At 59.9% G+C, this 18,407-nt stretch overlaps 1 protein-coding gene across 1 annotated transcript in view; it reads right to left on the bottom strand.

Annotated features, from left to right (window-relative positions):
- Nucleotides 1-16,608, bottom strand: part of FAM20C (FAM20C golgi associated secretory pathway kinase) — a 47,862-nt gene extending 31,254 nt beyond the window's left edge. Inside the window, exons 1-3 of the mRNA XM_042921586.1 lie at nt 15,405-16,608; nt 13,396-13,574; nt 3,266-3,344 (exon numbers count right to left, since the gene is read on the bottom strand). Coding sequence (XP_042777520.1) covers nt 3,266-3,344; nt 13,396-13,574; nt 15,405-16,012 — 866 coding nt within the window. The 5' untranslated portion in view covers nt 16,013-16,608. The remainder of the gene's footprint in view (nt 1-3,265; nt 3,345-13,395; nt 13,575-15,404) is intronic.
- Between the last annotated feature and the right edge of the window lie 1,799 nt (nt 16,609-18,407).

Genomic DNA, 18,407 nt, shown 5'->3' with positions numbered 1-18,407 from the left:
TGTAATGCTAAACTTTAAGTGGTCATCCCCATGCACAGAAACCACACTTTGCAGGACCCCCAGTCTCCACCCCCATCTCACCAGCCACCCTCTTCTAGAGCCTCATAACTTATATCCTTCAAGATCTTGGAGGAAAAGTACTCCCATATAATTAATTCATAATATTGTACCGACAACTTACAAAACTTTCAGGAGTTCAGAGAAGAAAGTTTTTCTTAAAAAGAACTATTAATCATGGATTTTAGTTTTTTAATGCTATGGTCAGAAACCACAGCTGTTTTCATATTCAGACCACAGCCACTGGCACAGGAATGGCGTGTGCAGCCTCCTGGGGTCCTGGGCCTGGGCCCCAGGTCCTCAGGGGAGTGGAGGCTGCTGGCAACAGGACCACAGTCAATGCCAGGCTCAGGGCACGGTCAGTGGAGGGGAGTCCGGATGCCAGGAAATGCCTGGATACGACCCAGCAGAGCAGCAAGAGGATGGGACGAGAGGGGGGCAACACCATCAGCTTGTAACCCCTGCCCTGTGCCCACCGTGCCCGGCCAGTCCTCTGCCTAGGACCACGCTGTGTGCAGGGGAAGGGGCCTGGCTCACCTCAGGATGCCCACCATGGCTCTGGCAGTCTAGCTGGCAGGTCATGGACCTACACTCTCCCTTTCTGGCCTCATTTTCCCCAGTTGCCTAGAGATTCTCAACCCTGTTTCCATGGCTTCAGCCTGGCCTCAACATCCCCACTGGCCTTTGCTGAGCACTGGTAGAAACCCTGTCCCAGATGGTCCATGTGTGGCCTCAGCCTTCAGGTGCCAAACAGGTAGGACCAGACATCCCTCCTGCTATAAACAGGCTGGGTGCTGAGAATTCAGGAGAAAAGGGGCAGACGTGAGCTATGTGAGCTTTCCGGGGACCCATGAGCCTGGCTGTCCTACCCTGCCAGACCGCTATATTCCTCCATGACCATGGAGGTGATGGTGGCCACCATGGAGGAGGAACTCCAGGGGAGGCTGGGAAGGAGTGGCTTGGGGAGGCCATAGTGGAGGCCAGAAGGGGGTGAAGTTAGGGGAGGGGAGACCTGGAAGAGGAGGAGGCTGGGCTGGGGCAGGGCCAGGGGAGGCCAGGAGAGGCCAGAGAAGGGAAGGCTAGGAGGAGGGGAAGCCCAGGGGAGAGGGAGGCTGGGGTGGGGGCGGAGGCCAGGCTCCCTGGACTTGCGGCTCGACCTCAGGCAGTCTATACGACTTCTCCAAGTCCTGGTTCCCTCATCTTTATGTGGCAGAACAACAGCAAGAATAATACTACTTCCTGTAACTCTCAGAGGCATTTTGAAGACACAACAACAAATGTGTGACCCCGTGGCACAGAGCCTGGCCCAGGAAGTGCCAGGACGGCAGTGCCTGCACAGAGCAGCCACTCAGGCAATGCCACCAATGCTGCTGTGTTTCCGCCCACACTGGGCGTCCTGACCGCAGGCATTCGCACAGGTCACTCCGTGGAGGGACAGGAAGGGCACCGTTGTGACATTAAGGGACCTAGAAGTAGCCATTCTACTTCAGCTCCCTGTGAGAGGCTGCGACCTCTCAACTGGTTCCCCTTGGCAGAGGGGCTGAAACCGAGAAGAAGCCCAAGGAGGGTGGAAAGTTTCACAAGGAACCCATGCCTGCTCCAGGCCTCATCTCCTTCCCGAATGTTCCACGAGAAGCCCATACCCACTCCAGGCCTCAGTCCCCTCCAGAATGTTCCACGAGGAGCCCGTGCCTGCCCCCAGGCTGCATACCCTCTCGCTGTCTCACCCCAGTCATCCCTCGTGAGTCGGGGATACATGAACCATGCTGGTTGTCCACACACCTGCCTCCAGCCGTCCTCCTGAGACAGCCAAGCCCGTTAATGGCTCCCTCTTCTATACGATTCTCCTGATGGAGGTGTGAACTTCCCTTCCTGCAGCCACAGGGAAGGAGGTGCTGTGCTCACGGACCCTCGACACAGCCAGGGGTGGCATCAGCACTCCCCAGCATGGGGCATGCCCGCTGTATCCCGGCAGCCCCAGGCCTTCGCCCTCCCCTGGTGCCTTCGTCTTGCCTGTGTGAATAAGGTCCCACCTGCTCCGGGCAGCCCCGGACCACAGACAGGCCAAGCGGATCCTCGGGGAAGCCCCCAGCAGGACATCTGGCCCAAGGAATGACAGCAAGAGTCCCAGAAGCACCCTGACACAAAATCATACCTTCGGTCACAAGTTACACACTAGCAGCTCTATTTTCTTTGGCCCGAAAGGTATTTGGAACGCTTCTCAATTAGTTACCATCATTCTCAACGTTTGGAAATTAAGCAGAAGAGATGTTCCAGCTTATTCCGAAAATCGTGTATCAGGACAAATGGCCACGATCTGGTGAACAAAAGACAGCTTCCCTTCGTCCCACCACCCCCCAGAGCGGCAGGCTCACACAACTTGCACGGTCCTTGTGGGCACTCGGGTGCAACAAACCCTTGCCGGTGCACAAACAGCCTTGTTGGGGTAACGCAAGATGGCAGAGCAGCCTGGGACCACATGGATCACCGGAGCGGACATCAAAACCACGATGCTCCTTGTGAATTTTCCGGGGATGGCCTGGATGTCAAATATCCCTTCTCCACCATTCCCACAAATTTTCGTGTGCCAACGAGTACCCTAATGTTTATTTTGGTAGCATGGTTTCTGCTTTATTTGGAGCAGGAAACTACAGGTGAGGGGTCGATCCAGCCCCCTGTTAGTTTTATAAATAACGCTTTATTGGCACACAGCCACGTTCTGTTTACTTACACGTTGTTTGGCCGCTTTGGGGCTAGGACAGCAGAGTCGATTAGTGGACACACAGACCATACAGCCTGCAAAACCTAAACTATCTATTGGCTGGCCCTTTATAAAAAAGTTTGCTGACCCCCAAGGCAGGCAGGAGAGGCAAAAGTCACCTCCTTTAGGGGCATTCTTTGGTGTCCATATTCGGGCTCCTTGTTTAAAACACTTATGCTCCCTGGGGTAGAAATGATCTGCCAGTGGATGAAGGTGGAGAGAGGGAGGACTGGGGAGGCCAGGAAGGGGAGCGGGTAAGGGTACCGGACCCTTGTGCTGCCCGCTTGCCTTGATGGGGAGAAAGCCCCGAGCAGTCACCCCTAGTTCGCCCGAAACACCTCTGGGAGGAAACACTGCATTTTCCACTAGAAACTTGGTGCCTGCGTGTTCCAGCACAGACCGTCCCCACACCTGGCACCCTAGCCCCAACCAGCCCCCAGTACTTACTTCATGGGTTTGAACAGTGCTTGCCCATAATTCTGGAATGTCATGATGAGCTTGAGCTGCGTGCCCCCCGACTTCATGGCTGCAGGAGAGAGGGAAAGAGACACGGGGTCACTTGCTGCCCTCAGCTCGTCCCTCTGTGGGTAAGTGAGCAGCTCCCACCCTGGTCCCGAGGCTCCGCCTGGGCCTCTGGATGTGGTTGCGGGCTCCATCTGTCTGGGAGGTCTGGGGTTTCCTGCACTGACAGTGATACACATCCCAACTTGATATTTAGGTGCTGGGTCTGTGGGGGGCGGGGGGGTGGGGGGTGGAATCTCCCAGGCAGTCTGACCCATAGACAAAGGGAATGGCTTCTAGAAAGGATGGCCAGGTATAGGTACCTGCCAGCCACGCCTCCCTCCCCCAGACACCTGCACGACCTCATCACACACCCACCCACCCACACCTACACACCACTGCTTGCCCCGTCTAAGTTTCTGGGGTTCTGTTGGAAGCCTGAGCAGGGTTAGTCTGAGACCCTGACGACCCCTTGGCTGGAAGCAGCTCATTCATTATAGGGGCCTTCCGGGGGGCTCCCGATGGACATGGCTCCAGAAGCATCATTATGGTTTCCCGGATGCTGCACCAGCTCAGAAGTCTAAAGAATCCTTGAAAAGACCCACTCTTCCCCAGACTGCGGTTCTCTCTTATGAATGGGGCTAAAGGAAGGGAAATAGGGGTTTCCATAAGATGTGGGGTAGGAGGCTGGGCTTGGCCTGTGGCCACCTCAGGAGCTGGGTGGGCTGGCCCACCCCATCATCTATGTGGCAAGGGCCAGACCACGTGAAACAGGTCACACCGAGGGCCTCCTGTATCCGTACCAGGCACCAGCTCTGCTTCTGTCACAGGCGGGAGTCAGGGCGCGGCTGAGCACATTTCCAGCCTGGAGCAAGCTTGTGCACCCGCCCATCCCAGCGGGTGGGAGGGAGGTGGCTTGGGCACCTGGCTGTGTGGCAGTTCTTTGCCAGCAGGGAGGGAGTGGTCGGCACAAGACAGTAGAACAGCCAGGAACCAGGTAGATACCGCCCCCCACTATGTAGTGGGGCCGGCTACATGGGTGGAGGGTGCAAGCCAGGGGAAGGAGGCTGAGGCAGCCACAGCAGATGATGGTGGTTTGTATGACAGAGGTGGGGAAAATGGAAAAATTAAAGAAATATCTGGGGGTCCAAGGAATCATTTCGTGGAGTAGGTGTGGGGTATGGAGATGAGAGAGGAACCTAGGATGACTCCTGGATTCCAGGGGGTCAGCGAATGGGTGGGGAAGAATGTGCATGGAAATGAAGATCAAGGCCAGGTGACTACAGGATAACTGAGGGGCACCATACTGGGGGTGAGCCATACTGAAGGGCGCCATACTGGAGGGCTCCATACTGGAGGGTGCCATACTGGAGGGGTGCTATACTGGGGGAGGGTGCCATACTGGAGGGGCACCAGACTGGACACCGCCATACTGGAGGGGAGCTATGCTGGAGGGTGACATACTGGGGGGGCATACTGGAGGGCGCCATACTGGAGGGTGCCATAATGAGGGGGCATACTGGAGGGGTGCTATACTGGGGGGGCATACTGGAGGGTGTCATACTGGAGGGGTGCCATACTGGAGGGGTGCTATGGGGGGGCACACTGGAGGGTGACATACTGGGGGGGCATACTGGAGGGCGCCATACTGGAGGGCATCATACTGGAGGGGTGCTATACTGGGGCAGGCATACTGGAGGGCGTCATACTGGAGGGGTGCCATACTGGAGGGCGCCATACTGGAGGGGTGCTATTGGGGGGGCACACTGGAGGGTGACATACTGTGGGGGCATACTGGAGGGCGCCATACTGGAGGTTGCCATACTGGGGGGGGGCATACTGGAGGGCGTCATACTGGAGGGTGCCATACTTGGGGGGACATAGTGGAGGGCGTCATACTGGAGGGCGCCATACTGAGGGGTGCTATACTGGGGGGGGCATACTGGAGGGCGCGATACTGGAGGGTGCCATACTGGGGGGGACATAGTGGAGGGCGTCATACTGGAGGGTGGTATTGGGGGGGGCACACTGGAGGGCGCCATACTGGAGGTCTCCATACTGGAGGGCGCCATACTGGAGGGGTGCTATACTGGAGGGTGCCATACTTGGGGGGGCATACTGGAGGGCGCCATACTGGAGGGCACCATACTGGAGGGTGCCGTACTAGGGGGCACATACTGGACGGTGCCATACTGGAGGGCGCCATACTGGAGGGGTGCTATACTGGAGGGTGCCATACTTTGGGGGGCATACTGGAGGGCGCCATACTGGGGGGAGACATAGTGGAGGGCGCCATACTGGAGGGCGTCATACTGGAGGGGTGCTATACTGGAGGGATGCTATACTGGGGGGCTTTGGTGTGGAGGAGCCCTGAGGCTGGAGTCTGTGCCCAGCTCCCGATGGCCTGGCACCCTGGAAGGAGTCCTCATCCTCCCTACCGCTGGTTTGTGTTAGATGGCATTTAGATGCCTGCCCAGCCTCCGTCAAGGGGCTGTGGCCAGGGTCAAGTCAAATGAGGGAAATGTATTACTTGGCACAGCCAAGTCACATGCGGCACGGGGATGCCGGTCCTATTTACCTCCCAGGACTGCTGTCGCAATCAGGCGGGTAATGCTCGTGAAGCATCTAGAACTCCACGGGCACACAGCACATTCAAGACGGCTGACAGTCACGCGCGTGGAGAATGACCAGGAGCTTGAAGCTCTCTGAGCATCTTCCGTGGTCTCAGGGCCTCTGTGATGGCCGAGGCCCAGCCCGCCCCCCCGGTTCCCAACCTGGCCACAGCCCGCTCCTTCCCGTGCAGAGTCCGAGGCCGGTCTTGGGGTCCAGGTGATGCTAGAGGCACAGTTCCCCCAGACCAGCCTGCGACGTGGGTCTGTGGCGATGCTCTTCCAACCGGCACCCTCCTCAGGAAAGCAAAGCCAGCAACGAATTCTACTTCACTCCAAAGCACCGGAAATAACCTCAAATGCCCAACCCGGGGGCAGACGCGCAACACAGGTCACCCCGTGTGAAGGAGCACTACGCAGCCTTCTTGCTGCCTCCAAGGCACTTCTGCGGACACAGCCACGGCTTAGTATTTCCTTACTAAGCAAAGTGGCTTCTGAACACTTACATTCGGTGAGCTGCCTCTTTGGAAGGTGTCTACCAAGTGCGTGGGAAAATCTGGATGCACAGATAAGCTTCAGTGGTGACCTCCCCAGAGTAGAGCCACAGATGATTTTAATTTCCTTCTTCCCTTATCTGTGCTTTCGAAATTTCTACAATGAACATTTATTACGTTTTTAATAACATGAACACAGAAGTGATTATTAAAAAAATTAGAGGCCCGATTAAGCCCCATTCGATGTCCCCATTTCCATGTAATAACTAGGGTCACTGGATTTAATTATTCCTTCCAGGGCCAATCAGCGACAGCACATCAGCTCTTTCCAGGACCCGTAGTCCTGGTTTTCTTGAATACCAAATTATTATGCAAATCTGGCCTGTTTAGTCATTCTTGTTCTGGAAGGCGACTCCCCATGCACTGTCGCCCCTTGTTTCCCACTGTGCTACGGGCTCCTCCCCACAGACAAGAGAATAACTAGAAATTAAAGTGCGTTAGAACCTCCCAGTGACTAAGGACTCCCTGCTGTGGACACCGCCCTTGTCTTGTCTGGGGACGTGTGCCTTCCCGTCTGGGTGCACCGTCCCGTCTGCCGAGCTGGGGTTGCCAGCCGGAAGACACTTGGACTTCTGCTCGAAAGTCAAGTGTGGTCTCCCTGCCAAAACCCACAGGCAAACGGCCTTAAGCCATGGTGAAGGTCACGTGTGCACCTGGGGTGGGAGAGAGGCAGACACCCCCAAACGCCTGTGCTCGGAAGTGGGTGGCCTCGCTCTGCTGCTGCAGGATGGACCCGGGGACCTGGGGGGCTGAGGGCCCAGGTGGCAGAGCCCAGAGGCCGACCAGGCCTCAAGAGGCAGGGTGTCAGTGTGGGGTTTCTTCCTGAAGGCAGACTTGAGGGATGTGGCCCAGTGCAGGGTTGCGAGGTGCCACAGAAGCAGAGGCAAACTCGGGGAGAGGCCCAGGTGTGCGGCAAGAGCCCCGCGTGGACGTGCCCTCACCTGGCTGGGTCTCCACGTTTCCCAGGGGACGGGGGCCCATCCAAACCTGGCCAGCCTTAATCCCAGGAGGCGACCCCACTGGGCGGTTGTGACAGGTGAGGCCAGGCTAAGGCCAGGGTCGTCACGGCACCTGCCCAGATGCCACCTCCTCTCCATCTCCGTGTCCCCTCCCAAACCTGGGCCCCACCGTTATCTGGTCACTAACACACGAGGGGCACCTGACCGGTGTCTGGCCTAGTTCCTTCTACCCCACCGACGTCGCCTCTCCCCTATGCTCTCTCCTCCCTCACCGGCTTCCTGCAGGTGACTGCCCCATTCAGACCACGGATGTCAGCTCTGTCTGTCCTGCTGTCGCTTGGGAACCGTACCCTCCAGTATGCGTTCACAGTACGGGGTAGGTTAGCACTGAGCAGCGATCATTAGCACACATGCATCAGTCAGCACACGTGTCAATATGTGTGAACAGCACACCCTAGACTTTATTACCTAACGTTTGCGGACGCTGTAATTCCGTGACCACGAAGACGCTTGGACAGTCTGGGGTTTTGCTCACTGTCTTTCCCCAGAACACAGCTCTCCCCAGAAGAACCATAACAGGCTTTACATTTCTTGGGATCCCCCCGAGGAAGGATGGGGTCGGGCCAAGGACCAAGAGCCTCCGTGGGAGGAGAGAGACAGCCCTGAAGGGAAAAGGGGTGCCGTCCCGGCCAGGGACCCCAGCACCGCCACACCAGTCGGGGGGGGGGGGGGCGCTCTGATGTTACTGCCTTTGGCCTCTGTCACCTCGTCTGGGAAGTGGGACCCATGTCTGTCCTTAGGGATTGCGGTCAGGCAGGTGGTCCGGATATTTTCACAGCCACTGCCTGTTTTAAGGGTCAGAGGAAGCAAAGGCCTCGCCGTGGACAGCTCAGATTTGAAGACTGTGGTGCCAGGAGCACCTAAGTCACCGCTGCTTCCCTGCCCACCCCACGCACCTCACCCCCTGGCGGGAGTGGGATCTGACCCGTGTTGCAGACCCCTGGGTGCCATGCAGAGCCCTGTGTACTGCCTTTGGGCGTGGAGGGACGTGGACCCTCGGAGAGCAGTGGGGGGCGCGTCCACTTGGCCGTCACTGGTGGGTACCCTGGTGCCGGCATCGAGGGGGCTGCTCGGAGCGAGGGATTGGAGGCGGCCACAAGGGCCTGGGTCCTCCCGTCCCACTTGCCGTGAAGCCTTGGCAGGCCTCCACCAAACTTCCGTGCCTCACAGGCACCCGCAGGATGTTTGAGCTGTAGCTGCCCCCAGCCTAGACTGCCATGCACACCATGCTCTTTAAGACTGCTCACTTTTATTTTGATAATTAAATGTACTTCAGAGAGAAAGTCCAGCACAGCCCCAGCTGGAACCCAGCACCCTCCCTGCAATGGGAAGGGACACAATAGAATACATGGCTGTGGGATTCCGGGGCCCCAGCTGTTGTCTCTGCTCAAGAAGGAGAAAGCAGGTACCCACTTGGTGGGCTTTGTTCTTGATCTCGGACCAGATGGCTGGAAGGGAAACCGAGGGGGAGGGCGGGGCTCAGCTGTATCACCTTCTCTGGCGTGCTGCCTGCCATCGTCCTCTGGGTGGGCTGTGTCCTTCCTCCCTGATGACCTACGGTGCCTCCCGCGGATTGAGCCTTGTCACTGGTCAGTTTACAGGTTGGAGAGCCAGCATCTGGGGTCTGGGCCCCGAGTGGCCCCCAGGGCGGGAGGGGGACTGTGGCCTCTCTGGGGCTGGAACTGCCTTCCTGAGGAGCTGGCCTCCGACCAATTAGGGCGGCCCCCAGGAGCCCCCAGGGCGGCTGCCCACCCTGGCCGTCCCAGCCACAGCCTTTGTTCTTGGAAGCTCGCTGGCCAATTAGTCCCGACCCAGCTAGATCAATTAGCGCCCAAAACTTCGGTCTAAGGGAGCAGCTCTTTGTTCAGGGACCGACCACGGTCGTGTCCCGACCTGGATGGAGTATGGGTGGCGTCTTTCAGCTGGAGGCTGCCTGAATCCTCTCATGCTAGTGTGACTTCTTTTCCTTATTAAGCAATTCCAAGTACAGAGCGGTTAATTGTGTCATTTATTCTTTGCATCCATAATTGTGCACGATAGCGATTTAATTATCACTGGCCCGAGCCGAAGGCGCTGCATGCCTGATTTCAAGCTGAATAGAGGTAGATAACGTCCCAAGCCTCTTTAAAGGCAGCGAACGGCTGTTACCAAGCAGCCAGGAGCCCGGCTATAAATAAATCTCTGTCGGCCACAGCAGCTGTACCGAAGGCCACACGTGCTTCAAAGTGGATCGAGCGGTTCCGAACGGGGGCGATTTAATGCAACCGTTCCGAGGGGAAGCTCTGGGAAGCCTGCAGAAACAATGTTTCCGCGCTCGTGTTTGGTAGCGGGATGCACAACTTGAAGGTGAAAGGGACAGAGCTCTGAGCAGGGATGCGCGAGACCTGCCTCGTGGGGGCGGTTCCCGGTTTGCAGAAGGCGCTTTGGAAGTGGGTTGGATCTCCAGCTCCTTAGATTTAGACTCGCCTGTACGCCACGAGTGTGGGTCAGTGTGATTTCTACGTCTTTCTCCCATTTCGTGTTCAGGAGGGTGGCATTGCTGAACCTTGGCCCTGAGGCAGGCTTGGGCTCCAGGAAAGGGGCTGCCATCCAGGGTCCCCCACGAGACCTTCAAAGGCTGTGCCCAATCCCGGGTCACAGCAGTGACAGGCACAGAGGCCTCCAGCAGCAGACAGCTCCTACCCAGGGCCTGCATTTACAGACCTGCCCGGCTGGCTCTCCTAAGCCAAGGGCCCCGCCAGGGGCTAAGGCCTCAGGCAGCTGGGCTTTTAAGCAGAACATCCAACTGGATGTGGGAGCACACACCGCCCAGGAAGCCTGCATCTTTGAGGGACTCCTGCAGCCCGGAGCAGGGCCAGCCCTTCTCCTCCCGCTGCCTGTGGACCAGAGCCTTTTCACAAGTGTGAGCTCACCTGGGGGCTCACTGAGGCAGCAGGGAGTGCGGGGCCAAGGGTCGGCCGAGGCCTTCCCCTGGCCTGTCCAGCTCGCGCTGCTCTGGGCAAGCAAGGAGGCTCTGGTCTGCCCTGGAACGCTGCCCCAACACACACCTGCCTGCAGAGACGCTCCCTAGCCTCTATTTCCACCTCTTTCTCTCACTCGCTCATCGAAGCCTCTCAGCAGCCCTGTGATACAGGTTTCGTAGGGCCACGCCGTTCATCAAAATCTCGGAAGACAGAAGCGCTCCAGGGTTTCAAACATCTCAGCCGACAGAAGGCGCAAATAACGTGTCCCTCCCACACATTAGGTCGCGGCCCCGATAGGTCTGGGCAGAACCCCGTAATTAAACATACTCTTACTGCCTCAGAGGAACATGTGAATATTTACTCCAAGGGAGAGAAAAAAAGGTTCATAAATAGCCTTGTGAATTAAGGTTTTGCCTCCATATAAGTTCAGGTTGGGTCAGGTTTTGCTGTTGAACGAGTTACACTTGGATTTCAGATTTGCAAGTGGAGATTATAGGGTCTAGGTCATAACCATCTTTATGTTCCGCGTGAGAACCCAAAGTTCCTGAGATTAATCTGCCAACCCAGACTCACACCAGGCACCAGGGGCATCAGTCAGACTCCCAGCACCGACTGGGTCCCGCACAGTGACTGGGAAAGACCAGCGAGGCCAGAGCAGTCTAGGAGTGAGTGGGATCAGCACAGACAGCCCATCAGGAATCACTCCCCCTTCACACCACCAGGCCTGGGCCAAGCAGGACCCTGGGATGAGATCCCCAGCCCCTGGCTCAGTCCACCGTGGTCAGGAAACTTGGGCACCCCTGCCCAGGGGCAGGCCAAAAGTGGGTGGGAGGTGCCTCAAGTCCAGACCCCTGGGGGTCAGAGAGAGCAGGGTGCCTGTGTTCTCCCTGAGCTGCCGGGCCCTGTCCTCTGCATCGCGCGGGTGTCCGAGGAGAGCCGGAGGCCGTCTGTTCCCTGAAGGACACGGTGAGCCTGGCCAGCCTCTGGAATCCCAGCAGCCCTTCCTGCACCCCAGACCCCGCATTGAGAGTGGTGACCCTGCAGACTCACAGACATCATCTTATTAGAACAAATGCAGTGTACCTGAGCGGGCACAAGCCCATTGGACAGATGGGGAAACTGAGGCAGAGAGGGGCACCACGGACAGCGGCAGAGCAGGCTCTTTTAATACTGTATTGTCTAAAACCGTTTCTAATTTTAAATTTTAAATTTTTTAATTTTAAATTTTAAAATGTTATTCTTTCCCTGGAAAGCCCAGCCCTCCCTGCCCCCTTCTATGACAACTGCAAACACTTCATCTAAGCCCCAGATCAGATGTCTTTTCTCACAGAAGGTCCTCCGTACCCCTCCTTCCAGATGAAGGTCATCTCCTTTCTAAACCCTCCTCCTAGATTTTGTGCAAACAGCGTTCAAAGCATTTGTCTTCCTCAGCGTGTCCGTTTCCTGGCCTCCCTGGGCCTCTTGGGTCATCCACGGCGGAATCTTGTTGAGGTTCATTCACCCTCAAACCGCTACGCAGAACGGGGCCTGGAGGTCAGCAGGTGCCCGAGAAACTCTGCTCAATGGGTGAGGAGTGAGTTGGTCGATGCCCGGGATATGTCTTTAATGGCCTCGTCTACTCTCAAGAGTGAAGGGGGCACCCGGCTGTGGCTGTCTGGGCACAGTTCCTGTCATGCACACAGCCTGCTTCCCAGCACCGCCTAAAGCCCCCGACACCTACAAGAGGCAGAAGGGAGGCTGGGCTTTCCACGGGGAGAGCCGGGGACAGGGCTGCGGTCTGGGGAGGTGCTCAGACCCCTCCTGCATAGCCAGCTAAGAGAGGAAAACGCCAGCTTGTTCTTGCCAGCTCTCCTTCACGCGGGTGAGCAGTCCTGGCATGTGGCAGGTGCCCAGCAGACAGCTCGGCACCGGCCAGAGAGAGCCGGAAACAGCCCCTAAAAGCCCCCCGCAGAACCCACTTGCCAGCCTCACTCCCCTGGTCAGCAACTGGACAGAGCCCCAGGGCACTGGGGCCCTTTCAGCACCGTGGCTCCTTGGGAAAACGCCAGGAAGACTGTGTCAGAGAACTGTCCGTCTGTTCCACAGCACAGGGTGGGGACCTACACTCATGTCACCCCCCGACTGGCCTACCTCCACCCCTTCCCGGCTGTGTGTACTGAGGCCAGCTCCTGGCAGAACCCCCAGAACTATTCTTTCCACCCCAGGGCCTCAGCCCATCCCTCTCGCCACTGAGCCACCACCACCGGTGACTAGTGGGGACCTTCACAAACGATTGCTTTCAGGCCTGAGAACAATGGCACCAAACCTCCGTGCTCAGAAACTGCCCCTGACACATTTGCCGGAAATCAGTAACTGGATGCCCCTTTTCGTCCGAGTCAGCAGATCCCAAAGTACTCAGAGATGTTGCCTCTGAATTACTAAGTGCTCGGGCCTCCACCCCAGACAGTCGAGCCCTGGTCACTCCTCGCGCACAGGAGATGACAGGAGCACCTGGCAGAGCTCTGATGCAGAGCTGCTCCCGAACCACACGCCTGTGAGTTCTGCATGTGTCCCCCTGCTGTGCTGAGGGAGGGGCCGCAGCCACCAGGGGTGTGTGTCCCCTCTTTACCCCTGGAAGGGAGACCTGCGGTCTGGGAGGTGCTCCTCCGGGGGACCTCCTCAAGGGGGTCAGCGGAACGCAACAGCAAGGCTCTGAGGCCCCTCTGTCTCCCTCGCCAGCCTTGTCACAGTGGGCAGCAGCCCCTGGCCCGCTGACGGCATCGGAAGCATCGCTCCCCTCCCAGAAGGTGCCGCATAAATCATCCCAGGAAGTGATGCTCCGGCAAGAAGCCGAGGAGCGATAGCTCCCCCCCCCCCCACCCCGTCTCCTGCGGAGGAAGGCAGCCCTTGCCTTCTGCAGGTGCCTGTCTGCAGCCCCAGACCTGCACCTACCAACACTGGTGATCTTCTGAGCGCTGAGGTCATGCAGCAGGGCTTCGATGGCGGGGTTATGTCTGGAGTAGAGCTCGTACCGGTTAATGCCGATGTGGAACTTTAGCCAGTTGGGGTAGGAGTCCACTGCCGCCTCCCCGGTGGGCAAGAATTCTTCGTTCTCCGTGCCTTCGCGCGGCCTGCAGAAAATTAAGGTGACCGGAGTCAGCAGGGAAGGAACGGAGTGCTGAGGCCCGGATGGATAAGGAGGAGCTGGTGCCCACGCCTAGGTTTTCACTTTGGGTCCAAACCGATGCAGACGTACTCAAAGGGGCCTCTGCTCAGACAGGACCCTGCGGACGTCGGCACTTTTTCTGCGGCTACTGTTCTTGTCACTAATGACATAGCTAAAGGCGGTAATTCCTACTTGCGCTCAGGAGACACCCAGACAGCTGTAACTACATCAGGACCAAGTCCAGAACATCAGCGCCAGGCCCTGCCTCGTCTGTCCTGGGGTCACCCAAGCAGCCCAACAAGCCTGATGTCAGCTTGGGGGGTGAGAGGCCACCAGCTCTTCCTGGGGGCAGACCAGCGAGCCGTCTCTGACCGCGCGCTATGCGCACACGCAGACACGCCCCGCCTGTCAGAGACCTTCCCTGGGCACTCTCTTTTGGTTCCAACAACCGGGGGCAGAGATGATGCGCGAAGCTAAACTCGATTTTAACGAGAGCAGTCTTGGGTGGGGAGCGAGGAAAGAAGCAGGCACTCACTCCCGCTGAGGCCCAAAGTGGCACATCCTCCGACATCTCCGGAGCCCGGGGGCCAGTCTGGGGGAGCACAGAGACTCCTGCTGGGCCGGAGGGAAATGGAGCTTCCTCTCCTAACTCCGACTCGCCCGCAAATAGGGCCCTTCCGGCCCCAAGTCCTGTCCCGCAGGGGCCCCATCACTGACCATCGGCCCTGGGCTCTGTCTCTCCTGTGAAGAGCTCCAGGTCTGGGCCACTGCTCTGATTCTCAAGTTTGTGAGCATTTCCTTGAACCTGGCCAGCAGTCAAAGCTCAAAGGCCACCGAACACCTTGGTGTATTTAGACAGAAAAGCCCGGGCCTGGTCAAGTTTCAGGGTAGAAAGGATTTTTATGAGATGTTTTGGAGACCTGGCCTTTTCCCTGCGTTGCTCGGGTAACCTCTTGCAGGTAGCTATTTACTCCGGCCTGGCTGCTAGTTAATATTTCACTTCTCTGGGTTCCGCATCTGCTTATTCTGCTCCGTGTGGCTGAGGAGGGCCTGGGGGGGAAGGGCTTACACCAGGACAGTTTAAAGAAGTGCTCCTGGGATATGCTTCTCACCTTTTATGCAGCTGTCGCCCAACGCAGCTGGCACCATTCCAAGGGAGCCTGCTGTCTGCACCCTGGCTGGGAGAGCCCTTTTGTTCTGCCTCACTGGGGCCAGCACGCCCCTCTGCTAATTTTGTTCTCGGCCACTGGCTTACAGGGCTCGTTAGGCTTCTGCAGACCTTCCTGATGTGTCCACTAGAGAAACGTCGCCGAGTGTCTGGAAGGCCCGACAGCCGGCAGCTCCCCCGGGAGAGGTTAGGGGCAGTGGCTCCTCTCATTCATGCCCTTGCCAGCCCGTGCCTGCACTGCCCCACTGGGCTTCCGGAGCCAGAGACCAGGAGCTTGTAGGCCAGCATGGCTCTCCTACGAAGGCAGCACTGACCCTCCCTCGGCTCCACAGGGAACAGTCCCCAAACCACCCAGCAGCCCTTCTCAAGGAGGCAGTCATTCTGGAGACAAAGGCAGTGCCCTGAGCAAGAGACAGCATGCTGCCCCACCCCACAAAGCTCCCCTGGGTGGGGCATTGCTTGGCCGTGAGGGTCCGTACCCTCCCAGGGTTCCTGAGCCTCTGGCCTCTTTACACAATGCCTGGGATGTGCAAGGCCCTTTCCTGGGAAGGGAGCACAGGCTGAAGGCCGGGTGGAGGGGTCGGGGCCTGCCTGCACCTCCCCCCCCCCCCGTGAAGCCTCACTCACCAGTCAGGGTTCTCAGCTGCCGCCTTGGGATTGAACCTGATGTCGCTGTTCACATTGAAGAGCACGTCGTCCTCCGTTAGCGGTGGAACAGCCATCCGGTAGAGTGGGTGTTCAAACAGCCTAGCCAGGAGGGAGCCGTCCCCGCTCGGGCCAGGGGGCGGCACCGACCGGCGGGGTCCGGGGTCTCGGAGCAGCGGTCGGTGCGCGGGGTCTCGGGCGCGGGGGCCGCCGGCCTCCTGCCCCTGCGAGGCTCCTTCGGCCGGCTCGGCGGCAGCCGGCAGCTTCTCCAGCGAGTGGGACGTGAGGTTGGAGGAGGGGTCGGAGCTGAAGTCCTGCAGGATGCGCAGCGTGTGTTTGTTGGGCCAGCCCGCGTCGCCGGCCGCGGAGGCGGCGGCCGGGGGCTCCCCGGGGCGGCCCCGCGCCTTCGCCCAGCCGGGCGCCGCCGCCTCGGCCGCGGGTTGCGCGCACGAGCAGCCGGGCTCCCCCGGCGGCCGCACGGCGCGCTGCTCCAGCTTGGGCAGCAAGTCCAACACGATGTGCAGAGCGCAGGCCACCAGGAACACCATGAGGATCAGCACGCGGAACCTGCGAACCAGGATCATCTTCATGGCCGCGCGGCCTGGGGCTCCGGGCGCCCTCCGGGAGCGCGCCCCGCCCGGGCCCCGGCTGGTCCTGGCCTGGCCCGACCCAAGTGCCGCGGCGCGGCTCAGCGTCCACCGGGCGTCGGGCGGCTACCAGCTCGGGGGCTGCCCCCGGGCCCGCACCACGTGGAGGGCGCCCGCCGCCAGAGCGCCCGCTGGCCCGGCCATCTCGGGGCCGTCCCCTGTCGCCTCTCTGGAGCGGCCGCGCCCGGCGGCCCTCGTCCGCGGAGCTGGGGGCGCAGCGGGGTGAGGCCCCGGGCACGCAGCGGCGGGCGTGGGGTCTCCGCGCTCATCCGGCGCGCAGGAGCCCGACGCCACGGCCCATGTAGGCCAGGGTGCGGCTGCCCGGGGGTGCGGCGCGCCACCGCCTCCCCCCAACCCCTCAGCGGGTCCGTGGGCCGCGCTAGGCGCCGGGCGGGCCAGACGGAGAAGGGGCGGCTCCTGAGGGCAGGGCCCCGGAGGCGGGGACCTGAGGCCGAGCGGGGGGGTGTGGGGGGAACTGGGAGGGGCCGGGCACCGGGTTGGGGGGCGCACGGAGCGGCAAGGGAGGTCCCCGGGCAGGTGCAGCGCCCGCGCGGCCGAGCCTCTCGGCGCCCCGCGCCCGGGCCGGCAGATATCCGAGAGCCCGGAGCCGCCCCCCGCGTCAGCGCCCGCAGATTGGCGGAGACGCGGCCCCACGAGTCACCGCCAGGCCGAGCCGACTCCGCTCCCTTTTTCCTTTCTCCTCCCCTCGGCCGCGCCCCGCGCTGCCGCTGCAGCTCCGGGCCCGCTAAGGAGAGGGCGCCTTCTTCCCGCGGTTGCCGAGAGAGGCCCGGGGGGCCCCGGGGGGTGCGCTGTCGCCGGGGGTGGGGGGGGGGGCGGGGAGGGACCCTCAGGCCAGGCTGTGGCTCCCCGGGACCTCCGCCCGCCCAGGGCCGGCCGCCGCCAGCTGCAGCCTCCCGGCTCCTCCCCAGATGAGCGGAGGGCCGCAGCCCCGGCCAAGTCCCTCCCCGGAGCCGCTGGGCGTCTGCGCCGCCGGATGAGCTCCCTGCCGGGCGGCGACCTTGTGCCCCCCTCCCCGCCCCCGCCTCGGACGAGAGGAGAGGAGGGGAGCTCGGTATTTGGCCCCAATAGCAAATCTGGGGCGGGGGTTGGGGGTGCCAGAGCAGGGGGGAGGCTCCTGCACCCGGCTGAGGCCCCATCCCGCCCCAAGGGGACACGCCTGCGCCTTAACTCTGGTGGCGCCGGGGCGCTCCCCGCCTAAGATTTGCTTGGCACTGGGAGGTACCTGGTGTTTGCAGAGGCCGCACCTCCCTCACTCGCCTGTGTGTGTGTGTCATTTGCTTCACAAGATGCATAAAATCAGCCACCCATACCCAGACGTGGCCCTTCTACATGACCTCTTCTGGGCCCACACAGCCTCTGGGCCCCCAGCCCCCAGTAGGGAATATTAATGTGAATGTCAGTCCAAAGTCCTGGTGAGAAGGGTAATGACCTGGCTGGGGAAGGCGGTCCAAACACATCCACCATCAAGCAAACAGGCGAGCGCTCAAGGCACCGCACATTCTCAGCCTCTCCGGCAGCGGAGAGAAGGGAAGCAGTCTGTGGTGGGGCGCTTGGGAGGGAGCCCTTGCCTTCCCCTCCACTTGCTGTGCTGCCTGGACATCTCACTGCCCTCTCTGGACTTCAGTGTTCTCTTCCGTGCATTCAGGAAGAGACTCGTCATTGAATCTCTGTGTCTGGCCCAGTGCCGAGCATGTAGTAGGCGCCCACTAGATACTTGAGGAGGGAGAGGAGTCTCAGCCCGAGTGATCAGTGCAGTAAGGGTTTCGGAGGCCATTTGAAGTAAGTGAAAGGCTGCTCAGCCCTTCTGGAGCTGGAGGCTAGAGGGGACTAGGTGAGAAGGTGGGTCTGACCTGGAACGGAGCTCCCCCTCCATTCTACACCAACGGCACCATTTGTGTGCAGCAAAGGGAACTTTGGGCGAGGTTACCTAGAGAGAGGCCTAGGAGGTGGCCTAGGAGATGATGTCCGAACGGAGAGTGGTGAGCAGCCCCCGCCCCGGGGAGCAGGACCTGGAGCCCCACAATGTCTCCCTAGACCGTGGGGTTCTGCAGCCTCTGTCCCCCCCCCCCCCCCGCCCTCCCCCGGCCAGTGTCCTCAGGGTGGCCGTGGGGCGGCTTGCCCCCAGGAACCATAGACATCGTGTAGGGGGCCTCACGTCCCACCCCCGCTGGCCTCTCTTGGGAGCTGAGGTGTTATTTGGACTCGTGTTCGCCACTCGATGGCTCCCTTGTGGAGTTCGTGGTTCATCTCAGCTACCACCTTGAGGAAGTATTGTCTCACTGCCCACATGGTTTCGAAGTATCCCCACCCCCATTCC

Source organism: Panthera leo, chromosome E3, assembly GCF_018350215.1.
Source record: "Panthera leo isolate Ple1 chromosome E3, P.leo_Ple1_pat1.1, whole genome shotgun sequence".
NCBI lineage: Eukaryota > Metazoa > Chordata > Mammalia > Carnivora > Felidae > Panthera > Panthera leo.
This window is presented reverse-complemented; position numbering and strand designations above follow the sequence as displayed.